Source organism: Phaethon lepturus, unplaced genomic scaffold (assembly GCF_000687285.1).
Source record: "Phaethon lepturus isolate BGI_N335 unplaced genomic scaffold, ASM68728v1 scaffold1081, whole genome shotgun sequence".
NCBI lineage: Eukaryota > Metazoa > Chordata > Aves > Phaethontiformes > Phaethontidae > Phaethon > Phaethon lepturus.
The window spans coordinates 37,609-51,733 of NW_010515325.1; the positions used below are offsets into that span (position 1 = coordinate 37,609).

Consider the following 14,125-nt stretch of genomic DNA (forward strand, 5'->3'; position numbering starts at 1 on the left):
CTTGTTACTTGAGAGAAGAGACTGACACCCACCTTGCTCCAGCCTCCTTTCAGGTAGTTGTAGAGAGCGGTAAGATCTCCCCTGAGCCTCCTTTTTCCAGGCTAAACAACCCCAGTTCCCTCAGCTGCTTCTCATAAGATTTGATCTGTAGATTCTTCACCAGCTTCATTGCTCTGCTTTGGACACGCTCCAGCACTTCAATGTCTTTCTTGTTGTGAGGGGCCCAGAACTGAACACAGTATTTGATGTGCAGCCTCACCAGTGATCACTTTCCTCATCCTGCTGGCCACACTATTTCTGATACAAGCCAGGAAACATACCAGGTCCCATGGGGAAGATGTCTTTTACTTTTGTCTGGTTTGTTCATCTTTGGTGCAATTGCTGCTACTGAGTAGTGAAAAATAATTCTGTTTCATCAAAAAGAACCCAAGCAGATAAGAGTATGGCAGATGTCTTAATAACCTTATAACTTCTCAGGCAAGCTGTCTGCACTCCGTGTGTATTCTATTAGACTTTTTCATTGCCCCCATGGAAGATACTTAATTGCTTTTACAGAGATCTGCTTAAAATCTAGAACTTCCTTTCATACTGCCTTAATGTTACAGAAACTGCTTCTATGGCTGAACAAATAGGACATCTCAGATCCAGGATATCTTGTCACTGCTGAGTTGCAATCTTCAGTATTAACCATAAAGCCTTTTGATGGTTCATCTCTAACTTCAAGACAGCTAATGATAAATGCTGTTGTATATTGAAGGACTCTGAGTCTGCCTTCTGTTGCCTGTGTGTTTTTACAGAGTAAGAAAGTCACAGAGGAATGAAGAAATTATTATTTTGTTCATACATATGATTATTCAGATCTCAGTTTAAAACCCAGGCTTACCTTCAGGATAAAGCTAGGCATCCAGAGTAGCTCTGACAAAGATTCCATTATTTTAAGACCTCTGCTAATTCTGATGCCTGTTCTTCTGTGAAGATTGCACCCCTTTGTGCAGCTTTGTCTGGTTATGCCAGCTGCAGAACTGATAGTCCAGTCTCCAAAGCAATTGAGATTGCAATATGTCAGACCTGCTGGCGTCTGGCTTAGAAGTCTCAACAAAAGGCATCCTGTTTTCTGGTCTTTATGGCTCAGTGTTACTTTTGGCTGCAGCTAACCTCAGGCTTTGGCTCCTATTCCTTTGTTCTGCCTTCTAGTCCTGACTTTTGTTGGCATTGTGCCATCTTTTTCCCTAACAGCCTGTCTTGGGCATCCACCCTAGCATATGAGTTCTTTGGTTTATGGTCGTCTTTGATTCTAGACTTCAACTGACCATTGAGCATGCTTTTGTTTTGGTCCTTGAATCTGTCTATTCCTCAGCTGCTCTGTCTTTCTGCCTTTGGTCACAATGTCCACCGACTCTTGTTCACATCCGAAAAAATCTATTAGGATCCTGAAAGTCATGGTCAGGGGAAATAAACTGTCCTCTCAGCCTTTGTGGCTTCCTTTGATTTCAGCTTTTCTTCCCACATATAGATAAGTTTCAGTTACTACCATTGACTTGTGTGACAGATCACACTGGACTTCTGTGATTTGAACACTGCAGCTAGAGGCCACATTATTCTGTTTGCTGCTCTTCATTTATACCTTATCTTTTGCAGGACCCAGTTGTTCGGTCTGCTTCAGGAGAAGGTAGGCTATGCTACCACCAGAAGTCATAAAACTTTTTCCCCATAAGTCTGGGGAAAGACTGCAGGGCAGTTTTGGGTTTTGTTTTTTTTTTTTCCTGTCTCAAAGAGGAAGCGAGGACAGTGATATCTCTAAGACTTAAAGAAGTTCAGTAGCTTCATCTTCACATCCAAATTCAGGGTAGTGACTGTAGTCATTCCCTTTTTTTGGTTCCCCCTACCCCCCACCCCCTAAAGATGAGATTGATTTATGTCTGTTGGCTTCAAGTTGCTTATGTCCACATAGGTATCAGAGTATTTCACTAGATGTGTCTTTATTTCACAGTGAGTCAGAACTATGACTAATACAAAAAACTATTTTGATTTTTTTCCACAGTAAAAGGCAATCTCAACAGTGTGTTGGGAGAGGTTGCAATCCACCAGAGACAAAATAGTCCTTCTGTATTTTCTAGGCAAATGCTGAGGAAGGAACTCTCAGACTAGCAGCTCTTTCTGATCAAATTACACACTGCTCCCATGGAGTCCTTGTTATTAATTAGCTGTGTCTGGAGTATTCCTTTCACAGAATATATTCCAAATTGTGCAAGTTCTGACTGTACAACTGGACACTTAACTTACTGTTCCAGTGCATAACACTTCTGTGTCATGCACAAGGATGCATTTGTACAGTGCTTCCTGTGGTGCTCCCTCCAGATCTTGCAATCCTAGTTACTGACTTCATGCTCCTTGGCTGTCTTCTCATGTTGCAAAGTGACTCTGTCTTTGATTTGAGATGACTGCTATTCTGATGGTAGAACAGCCCATTCATTATTTGCAGGGGAATGGTATTTTATCCCTCTCCTCCATTTAATTTGACTATGAGTTTGCATTTAGGCTGAGGAGATAATTTCTACAACCAAACAGCATAAAACCACTGCTGTACATTAGAACAAAATCTGTACACACTAAAATGTATGCAGAGTACTTTGATGGTATCTTTCAAGTTGGTGATGGGCAACACCATCACTAGCAAATATATCAACAAACAAGATGGCGGTTGGTACCTCTTCCCTGTGAAACAGTTGACAAGTGGAATTTGGGAATCAAGCTCCCCATTATAGTGTGTGCATTTTATCTCCTGGGAGTGTCTGACTTCTGAGTGAGTGGATAGAGCTGTTTTTTCCTACAGAACCACAAGTGGGAAATACAACTGGATGTCTTGAGGTACATCATCTGGGATTTGAAAAATCCCAAGATTTGTCTACAAAAGATACCAAAAGAAAGTCTTGATTGTTTTTCAGTTGCCTAAGGTGTTCTGCACTGAAGATCTCTGGACACATTCCTGATTCCACCATCAGCAGATTGCTGTATGACTTTCTCCTGATATTTACAGTCCCAAGGCATAAGAAGGCACTGATAATTCTGCCTGCTATAGGGTAGCTGAGACTATTTTGGTTTGTGGATTCTTTGTTTTGCTTTATTTTGTTTTTATTTTTTTTTGCTGAGAAGAAATCTGTCTTACCCCAACTTCTGTCATTGCTAGCTCAGAAGTACCATACTGATCTCACTCTATTCTCCTGGGTTGAAAGCTAAATACTGGAATGTACTACTGCCCCTTTCAACAGAAGTTCTTGCCAGCAGCAAGAGATGAAGATGTCAATCTAATAAATCTAATCCAAAGAGAATTGGAACCTCTGCATGACATTCTCATTGGTCTCTCTGTCCTGCTTATACCTCAAACCCAATAATTTTGGACTGTGTGCTGAAAAGCATGAGTTCAGTCTCAGTTCTTTGTTGGATCAGAGTTTATGTAGCAGCCAACTCGAAAAACTGGCCATAAAGTGGTTTTCCACTAGGAAATGGGAGCAATCTAAGTATTTCTGGATGATTCCACCTATATAGTATTCTCATTGTGCTAGAGGTTTCTGTTCACATCACTTGTCAAAAGGCTTTAACCTTTTGAGGTTAGGGGTTATATATAAAAATATGCATGTTATAGTTTAATATATATATATAATATATAGATTGATATACCCAGGCCATTGGAACATGGCTGTATACCCAGGAAAAATGTATGGCCACTTCTATATAGAGCCTGGAAAATGTTTGCATTATGGTTCATTGTTTGACTGAATGACTTTCTCTGTTTGAGGCACATTTCACTAAAGCTCCAGCAGTGCTAGTGGCACTGCTGAGAACAGTCTTCACCTGCAAAGTAGTTACCTGGAGCTCTGACTGCATCCTCTCTGAGATGTGAGTGCTCTTAGAGATCAAGTACTTGGTATACTGATTCTGCCATTACTGTTTATATAGAAAATTCCCATGACCACATCCAGTTGAATGTGCTGGAGACCACTTCTTAGTCATGCAGAGTCTGAATGGATACAGGCAGAGTCCATGAAGGATATGAATTTATTTACAAGAAACTCGATTCTTCATAACGTGTTGCTGAATGTGCTCATCCTATTCCTTCTTAGGAGCCCTTCTGATGACAGCTGAGGAGGAACTGAAGTGACAATGGATGAACTTTGACTGATATACTCATGCATTGATCACCAAGGAAGCTGGGAGATAGCATATGCATGTCTTCAAGCATGTCATAGCTAGTTAAAAAAAAAATTAGCTAATCTTGAGTCACTGATTGTATGCAAAAATCTGGTAAACTTCTCTGGAAAGCATGTTGGGAATAATGCATTTTGGCTTCCTGTTTTCAGGAGCACCAGAACTTTTACTCCAGTGACACGTCCTTGGGCTACCTGATACTTTCTGTGAAGTATGAACAGATCGAGAAACAGGAAAATCTACGCCTGTTGCTGAGGTAACAGTGCCTGTCGTTGAAGTGTATGTTACTATGCTGTGTCTCTCATCTGGCCTTGAGCTTCCTCTGCATAGATATGGGTGTGAATCTTATGACTTTCTCCTGGTAAGGACTGCAAAGGAACCTTTGAGACTTCTTTTCTTGCCTTCCCCTCTGAGTTTCTCTCAGCAGTTTCCTTCAGGAAGCTGAAGCAGTGTTTGCAGGCACATCATTATAGTTTGTCGTGGTTTAGCCCCAGCCGGCAACTAAGCACCACGCAGCCGCTCGCTCACTCCCCCTCCCACAGTGGGACGGGGAAGAGACGTGGGAACAAAACTCGTGGGTTGAGATAAACACGGTTTAATAGGACAGAAAGAAAGAAGGGAACAACAATGATAATACCAACAAAGGAATGTACAAGAACAAGTGATGCCCAATACAGCAATTGCTCACCACCCCGTGATCGACAGCCCGTCCCCGAGCAGCGATTTCCGCCCCCCGGCCAACTCCAGTTTATGTACTGGGCATGACGTCGTATGGTAGGGAATATCTCTTTGGCCAGTCTGGGTCAGCTGTCCCGGCTGTGTCCCCTCCCAGCTCCCCGTGCACCCCCAGCCTGCTTGCTGGCAGGCCAGCACAAGAAGCTGGACTGTCCTTGACTGCTCAGCAACAACTCAAAACATCAGCACATTATCAACAGTTTCTCATCCCAAATCCAAAACACAGTCTCACACTAGCTTCTGTGAAGAAAACCAGCTCTATCCTGGCTGAAACCAGGACATAGTTCCTGTGTGAAAAACATCTGTTCTTCCCTCAGAAAGAAAGTTTTTCTGTTTATTCTGTTTACTTTGAGACATGTGAGTACTCTGTAGATGGATTCCTCAGTGGAGAGCAGCTGAGCCCAGGCCTGTGTTTGTGCTTTGTACTTGAGACTAAGGCTCCCTTGAAGGTGAGCTAGAACATTCCTTAGCTTTCCAGGACAACCTATGAAGTGCCATAGCCTTTAGGGCTTCCACAGAGAGCCATTACCTGGAGAGAGCTGCTGAATGAACTAGAGGAAGAACAGAGATGGATCTTGCATAGATGAGAGGCATGCTGCAGAAAAACTTTTTATCACATTATGGGCTGGATGTGCTTCAGTAGGCAATATGCTCCTGGAAGCAGCTGTTGTACAGTTCCACATGACTGAGGGAGAATACTGGTTACATAGTACTCAGCTACAAGAGAATCACTAGTGGGTTTCCCCCATTGTATGTGGAGAACACTTCAGAGTGCCAGGCAGAGCAATAATCTGGGTAGAAAAAAAAGCTGTGCCAGGGAATGTTTATCTGAGCCCAGAAACTTTCCTACATGGAAGAGACCAGTGAGGAACAAAAGGGTAGTAATTAAGGTATCGTATTATATGCAGCACCTTTTGCTCCACAGCTTGTTTATAATTGTTTGAAGAGGGCTCTGGCAGCCCAATATTTCTTCTCTCCTAGAAAGACATCTCTCTTTCAATATGTATATATATAGAGAAAGGAAACTTTTCTCTGTCAGCTTTCTGGAACAACGCTTCACCAGTTTCTACCTCCTGTACTTTTGCATAGATCTGCTTTCCTAGGCTGTCTCTAACAGACCTTTTAACAGTCTTTCAAACCCTCATTGTATGATCTTACGAATCAATTATAATACTGTGTCCGTGAATTGTGTTTCAACATTTAGATAATCTGTGAAAGAAAATGGTAGTGGTGGGGAAGAGCAAAATATTTCTTCAAGCAAGAAAAGAATTGCAAAGGAGCAAGAGACTAAGCATCTGTGTTTTGTCTTCCTCTGCTCCTCACAAGTGAAGAGCACTAAAAAGTGTAAATACCTCCACTTTTCAGTGATTTTATGCACCAGGCTTAAAATTAATCCTCTAGAATTAACTGCTTTAAGGATAATCTGAAAGAATGGCTACTCTTTTAAGAGCCAGCATTGCTTATGTCTCCCTTCAGCTTTTTCTCTAATGCCTTTTTTGTTTTGTGTCAGGACTCGGGCTGGCACCAAACATGACCTGATCCCCATTTCCTGTCTGAATGAGTTTCCCAATGCTGTCCAGATGGCAAAGGTGAGATTCGTTCTTGCCTGTTTGCTTATACAGCCTCATTCTTCAAGTTACTTTCACCTCTGTCCTCCCATTCCCTCTTTTCTACTATTCCTCAATAGTACTGTCATACTTACCTTTTAGCTCCTCTTCTTTTCCTTCTAGTTTTACCTCAGAATTTTTGCCTGAAGGGACTCCTGTCGTAATTATAAATAGTGCCTATGCTCTCATGCCTGCAGCATGCTAGGACACATAGTAATCACACTTTTGTTTCTTTCTCTCCAGCTACTGTGTGAGGATGTGAATGTTGAACGCTTCTTTCCTGTCCTCTACCCGAAGGTATAATGTTCTGATATGTCTGTATGTCCCTTTTCCATCAAGGTCTGGCTAATGACATCCGACTGATAATTTGTATTTTCATTACCTCAGGCTTCACAGCTTATTGTTGCATTTGATGAACATGTCATAAGCAATAACTTCAAATTTGGGGTCATCTACCAGAAACCTGGACAGGTAAGCTCCCTCAGATCCCACGATGCTTGAGGCAAAATACAAGTAGTTGGTTCTTTTAACTTAAACGTAGTAACGAGGACTGTACTATCTGTGAAAAATACAGATGCTGTAAAGAGAAAGAATAGAAGCTGGCCTTATGTTGATTGATTTGTTTGTGCAGGTCCTCAAAGCTAGTTGAACTGTGTATAGAAATTACTGCCTGTTCTTTGTACTGCATGTGCTCCTTATGACTTCTCCTTTCCTTTTGAAGACGACCGAAGAAGAAGTCTTCAGTAACACAGAAGAGAGTCTGGGTTTCCTGGAGTTCCTGGATTTCCTTGGTGACAAGATTCAGCTGCAGGATTTCCGTGGGTGCGTACCCAGTGCCGCTGGAAAGCCAGACTGAGTTAGGGAACACTGCATGCTCAGAGGCTGCGACTCTTAGAGCCCTGCTTTCAGAAAAGTGATGTGTCCTCTGAATCCCAGGGCAGGTGGAGAAGCCCCAGGCTGTTTTTTGTCAACCATCCTGTCTGGGAACCAGTTGGAGTTTATGTGTCTGCTGGTATTTTCATTTAAAGATATCCTTGTATCTCAATCTGACCCACAGTATCAGTAAAGAATAATTTTATTTGACTGTGTGAATGTAAGCTTGTTTCACAGTGGTAGGTGTCAGTATTGTTTTAGTCTCTTTCTGTGGGGCAACCTGTCCTTTCTGTAGTTCTAAAACATGGATTGTGTCTCTTGGAAGAATGCCAAAGAAAGTAGCTCCTTTGAGAATCCCTGGTTTAGCTTCATAGCTTTTAGCAAGCAAGTATGTTCATCAGCAGAAACATTGTGCAGCTTCAGTCAGTGCATTTGTTTTGGGAAGATTTGGTGCCCCACTATCACTGATTTCTTAAAAATCACCTTTGACAATACTGATATACCAAGCTATTGTTACTGATATCTTCTTTCTTCTGTCTACTTTCTCATCTCTGTCCTGCCTGACCTATGGCATGGTATGGATTTGCTCAGGTTCCGGGGAGGCTTGGATGTCACTAGAGGTCAAACAGGCACTGAGTCGGTTTATACAAATTTCCGGGGCAAGGAGATCATGTTTCATGTGTCTACAAAGCTGCCCTTCACAGAGGGAGATTCTCAGCAGGTATTGGAAGGAGAACTAAGGAATTCAGCACTGTGGTTAAGAGGGGAGGGATATTTGATGAAAGGCTAGTTTGAGGGGAGAAAGCCTAACTACGTAATATTGGGAATTATGGCTGGAGTAAAAGTAGTGATGAGGGATCTGGCTGAACAGATGCGTTGGAGATGCTAGACAGACTGGTGTTTGAGGCCCCATCATATCATTCTCTTTTCTCACCTGCCTTCTCGCTTTACTATTTTTTTTCCTCTTCAGCTTCAGCGGAAGCGTCACATTGGGAATGACATTGTAGCCATCATCTTCCAGGATGAAAGCACGCCTTTTGTCCCTGATATGATTGCTTCTAATTTCCTACATGCTTATGTGGTAGTTCAGCTCACTCGTGGCACTACTGGGGACACTCTCTACAAGGTAAACAGAGCCAAATAGATTCCTCTACTGATTTACTGATACTAATCCTTGAAGTGGAAACCTGTTCATGGGCCTTTGGGAGAGGTACAGCTTCAGGCAGCTTTTACCCTAACAGCTTTGCTTGCTCTGCTAGTAAACTTAATCAATATTTTCAGTGAGAGGCAATAATTAGATCTATTACCAGTAAGCCTAGAAATCTAGTAGCTGCCACCAGCTCTCCTTCCCCTTCACCTACTCTTTGATCTCTGACCAGGAATCTCCTTCCTGCTATGTTGTTCTCTATTCTATAGGTTTGCAGAGGTCTTCTGTTTGGTGTGATAGCTACAGTTTAGCAATATGTGTTCATGTTTCTTGAGTATTCAGATTTCATAAAGATATTGATAAGCTGGATGGGGCTAGGAGGTCAGGCTGAGAATGATTAAAATTCTGGAACGTGAGTATTTTACTGAAAGGAGCCCAGGACCGCTTACTGCCTCTACCTAGCAAATAGAAGGTTAAAGAATAATTTGATCAATTTGTTAAGTATCTACACATGAAACTAGAATGTACTTCTGTGTTTTTCAAAGTAGATGATGAATTTCTGAAGCTTAAAGCTTGGGAATTGAAGGAGGATGAATTCAGATTAAAAATTTTGTTTACATCAAAGAGCACAAGGAGCCATCGATGCCATTTTGGGGGATGTCTTGCTTGCATTATTTAAGTCAGGTAAAACTCATTCACTTGACAGCCATATCTGTGTTGCTAATGCTGCAGAGCATAGTGCTGAGAGCTTGCACTGCCTAAGTCTGTAGGTCAGACACAGCTGGTTGACCTAATCTGTGGAATCCAAACCAGCTACATTTGCTTTGGCAGATCCTAGAGTTGATGCCCATTTGGCAGGGAAGTACTACTGTTAGGGCCCTCCAGTTGAAGGAAGCTATTCTAGAACAAGAATTCCCTATCTGCAGCCTTTGGACACAGCTCTTTCTGACACATGATTACGTATGGATGTTTATATAACTTTATGTTCCACTTTCAGTCATGCTGAGAGAGCAGAAAATATGTAGAAGCTTGCATTCTGTGATGGATTTTTCCATTGTAGAAACATTTTAATCAGAGTGCTGTGTCTCATATTATGTAGGAATTCTGATTTGGTGATGATGAGTCCTTATGCATTGGAGGTCTACAAGAACATCAAGAATATAAAAATTAGCACAGGATCCCCATGTCATCTTCCAACAAAGAGGGTGCAGGGGGTGGAACAACCACCTTCCATTGTTCCCTATGCTATGGGCAGCCAGGTCTGTAGTGAAACAATAGCCTCATGTTTGATCAGGGGCATGGCATTCCAGTTTTCCTCTCACTCTGTTTTGTAGGGAGTGAGATTCACTGGATTTTTTTTAATGACATGAGAAAGAGCTGGGGAAGCTTGCCATTTGTCTTGTCTCTTCCTACTGTTGTTTTCATCTTTGCCTGTCTGCAATGGCATTGTTTTTATCAGTATAATAGGGCTGCCTGCATCATTTCATGAAAAAGAAATAGTCACAGTCAGGACCCTAGAGCCAATGCAGAGTTTTCTGTAAAGGTGTTTCCAAAGGGGTTTTAACTCATTTGTCCTTGAGAGCATTCTAGTACCTAAGAGTCTGAAATGTGTGAAGATTTTTTTTTTTTTTAATCTGTTGTTCCATTTACTTAAGCTTTAGTGCCTAGTGGCTAAATTGGGATATTAATGGCATTTATTTCTTTGAATCAATTTTTGCAATCAGAAAATTAAAAATGCAAAGCAGGATTTTAACTGGTAGATATCGATTGGGAGGGAGAGGGAGGCCATGTAATTAGGGCAGCTGGCCTGCAATGTGAGAAATCGTAATTAAATTGAGGGCCCCTTTCCTTCTTCTGCACATTAAACTCATGCCTCTCGTTGGCTCTGTGACATCTACACTGGAGTGTTATTTTGAGGCAGTTGCTGTTAAGTTGTTCTGACATTGTTCTATGTTGTATGAAATGGCAAATAATGGTATTGTTCCATCTCAAGAATATTTCACAGTTATGTTTTTCATCACATTTAAGTGCTGTGTGTATCTGGTAAGATAGCTGCATGTGGGTAGGTGCTGTGAAGAGCCAAGTGACAGTATGTAAAGACTGGACTGCATTACAGTTACTTTTTCTGGTATTGGTATGTCAGGTAGGAGCACATTTAAAAAAAAAAAGTGTGCATTTCCTTATTTCTTACTGGGAAAGTGCTTTTGTATACTTACCACATATGACTCAGGGAGGCGGTGTCACTGAGATACTCCTCTCAATGTGCAGTATATCTCCACTGAGGATTCTCTGTCAAAAAACAAAAGGTCAGTACAAAGGTTCTTCTAATGGAGTTAAATGTTGCAAGCTGAATAGAAGAATCTTATTTTTTGTTCTAAATACACTGGTTATTATTAAAAATGTTTATTAAAAATATTTTTTAAAAAGCAATCTATTGTTTTTTGTTGCTTTTACTGTGCGCACATCTAGCTGACTGAATTTCTGGGAAAATTCAGAACAGAAACAGATAGATGCATGGGACAGCGTATTAGATCTCTTGGGTATGTAAATGATTCAAGAGGGATCAGATGTATTATAGTAGTTTGAAGACTTTGACAGTCTCACTTGTGTTATGATACCTATTTTTTTCCCCTTATATTGTTTCAGGTTTCAGTCACAGCCCGAGATGATGTTCCCTTCTTTGGACCCTCTTTGCCAAATCCAGCCATATTTAGAAAGGTTTGTTTCTCTGGTCCAGTGTTAGATGTCAGGGGGATATGGTACATACCCTTGTGTTCTGAGTCAGTATTGTCAGTCTGGCTAGATGAGTTTGGAGGTCTAAAGATAGTAAGGCAGAGCTTTTCTCATGTGTTATTACTGTTTTCATCTGCAGTCTAGTCTTCATCTTATCTTATAGAGTGCAGAGTTTCGTGAATTTCTCCTGGTCAAGCTCATTAATGCTGAGTACAGCTGCTACAGAGCTGAGAAATTTGCTAAACTAGAGGTGGGTCTATTACCTGGTTGCTTCCATTAAAAATTATAAAACTATATTACTGCCAGATTAAGAAAACACAGTATAATTTTCTACCTTTTCTACTTCTAATTTTGTGTTGCTTAAAAAAGGAAGATGAAATGTGTTTATACTTAGCTATGTGATACTCCCTTTGTATTTCACAGCAGGTGTGATAGAACATGAACAGTACATTCTAATGTAAATGTATGGAATGTAAATGTAAATCTAATTCTAATGTAAATGTAGTGTGAATCTAATCCTCAAGTAAGAATGAGAATATGATGCATACATTTTGCTGGAGGAAATTCTGTATTAGCTGAAACTCAGTATTGAGCTACAGGATGCATACTGATTTGGTTCAAGGTACCAAAATTCTGTTCCAGACTTGGCTGCTTGCCTGATCTAGAAAAAACTGCCCTCAATCCATGCCTCCGTTTCATCACCTGTAAAAAAGTACTGATGTCCTTTATGACTTCTTTTAGAAAGCCTTTCAAAGGGCTGGGTATTACTGTAAAATATTTTATAACTATACAGCTAAACCCACTAAATACCGTTTAAATTAATTTTAATTGTGATTTTTTTTTTTTTATTTAAAAGGAGGATGTGAGACATTGCAAAAACAGGGACAAAAAATCCCTCCACTCCCAATAATAGCTGTGTTTTCATTCCCAATATTGATGCAGGAAAGAACACGGAGTGCCCTCTTGGAGAGCCTTTTTGAGGAGCTGCAGCTTAGCAGCCGCAGTATGATGGGATTGCCCATTGGGGAGGATGACAAGACAGACAATGGCAGTGGGGGCTTCCTAGAGAATTTCAAGGTGAGCCATAGTGGATTGATTCCTTACCCAGATGCTCATTCTCAAGCTTATTGTCTGTCCCTCCAAGCAATATTGACTTTGCTGATCAGCTGTGCTTAGAAGAAGTCTTTCCATCCAGTAGCCTTTCTTTAGAGCATCTTCAGCTGTGCTTTACCATATCTCTCAAGAAAAAACATTTCTCCCCTTCCTGCACTCTTTCTACAGAGATCCAGGGTGGAATTCCATACTCTTCCTGAGAAGTCAAACTCCTTATGCTTCATGTTGGTGTCTAGTGTCAGACAGGGTTTCACTCCATTAACTTACAGAAAAAGGAGTGAGTGTTTGCAAGAGGAAGTTTAATAACTAGTAGCAAGCAGCATTCAGTTGCTACAGCAGATCTCTTCCAGTTAATTTTCATTTGTAACTGAAAGAATTGCAAGACCCACTGCAAGAGAGTTTCTAACATATCTGTGAGTGTACTGTAGAAAAACTGTGATGCTTTACTTACCTTCTAAAAGCCAGAGTTAATTTACTGGTGTAGATGACACTTTTTTTTTTTTTTTTTTTTTAATAAATCAGGATCAAAAGTGACAGAACTTACTTTTAAAGGTGATCAAGATGATATGAGAAAGCAAAGTTTTTGTACAAACAGGCAAACTGAGCCTCATATAGAGAGAATCTTGTATCACTTTACTATCTACTTCCTCTTTCCCACTTCTGTGGGCAGTGCCTCACCACTTCTTTTGTATAATAAGTTATCTGTCTGGACAGGAGAGATGTATTATAAAGAACACTTCTTCAGGTAACCTCCACATGCTTTGTATGGTGGGCTGGTTAGAGCTGCCAAGGGCTGTGAAACTAATCCATTCACATATGTTTGGTAGCTGTATGCATAACTTTGGTTAGAGATGGGGTGCTTTGGTGGGGTGTATTTTTACATACAATCAGTCTACCCTGCCTTTGCTAACCAGGAATTTCATACCCATCCATGTCTTACGCTAATTATCCCAAAATGTCCTTTTCAGACTTTTAGCAGATGCTGGGATTTGCATGTCAAGTACGCGGATAACTTTTACAAAAGGCTGGAAAAGGCTGAGTAAACACAAAATGGCTTTTTCAAATGCTGCAGATTTTGAAATGGCTGCTTTCCCTTTGGAACTAGCACTCATGTTCATGTAAGACTGAACCTTACAGTCTTGAAGAGGAGTTTGATTTTTGTGTTTTGTAGCCTGTTCTGGGTAGGACAGCTCCACATGATGCTGTCTTATCCAATATGCTGGGATACTGGTAGGGAATTTATTGCAACAGGAAAAGGGAGGTGAAAGTAGAGAATATACTTGAAGAGTTCTTCCCTGGCAGTGAGTTCCATGAATTGGCTAGGACTAAAAGTGCATAATATCTAAGGTGCTGCCTTCTAGGCGTTAGGATTTCTGTGGTTCTGATCTGTTCACAACTTTCTACCCAATCTTTGGTCCTTTTCATGCTGCCCTGCCGTGTGCATGTCTATATGTGTATCTGTGTTTGTCTGTTTCCCTGCCTACCTTTTGTTCAGCGGGTGATCAGAGGCCGCAGCCAGAGCCTGGATACCATGGGGATATCCATGAGAAAACAGCAGCCAGCCACCCTGCCCAGCCGCCCAACTACAGCTGGCCTTGCCCTCAGCCAGAGTGTCGCCGAGGGCCCTAAGGCCATTGCTGCGGTAAGGTATTTGGGTGGGCTGTAAGAAGAAACCCAGCATACCTTTGTGACTCACATTTACATTTCTCTT

General features: G+C 41.2%; 1 protein-coding gene across 1 annotated transcript in view; it reads left to right on the top strand.

The window, feature by feature from the left end:
• Positions 1-14,125, top strand: part of RAP1GAP (RAP1 GTPase activating protein) — a 39,023-nt gene that overhangs the window by 17,053 nt on the left and 7,845 nt on the right. The window contains exons 7-17 of the mRNA XM_010295704.1: positions 4,359-4,462; positions 6,452-6,530; positions 6,792-6,845; positions 6,936-7,019; positions 7,270-7,370; positions 8,013-8,142; positions 8,392-8,547; positions 11,215-11,286; positions 11,465-11,551; positions 12,244-12,378; positions 13,910-14,056. Of these exons, the coding sequence (XP_010294006.1) occupies positions 4,359-4,462; positions 6,452-6,530; positions 6,792-6,845; positions 6,936-7,019; positions 7,270-7,370; positions 8,013-8,142; positions 8,392-8,547; positions 11,215-11,286; positions 11,465-11,551; positions 12,244-12,378; positions 13,910-14,056 (1,149 nt within the window). The remainder of the gene's footprint in view (positions 1-4,358; positions 4,463-6,451; positions 6,531-6,791; positions 6,846-6,935; positions 7,020-7,269; positions 7,371-8,012; positions 8,143-8,391; positions 8,548-11,214; positions 11,287-11,464; positions 11,552-12,243; positions 12,379-13,909; positions 14,057-14,125) is intronic.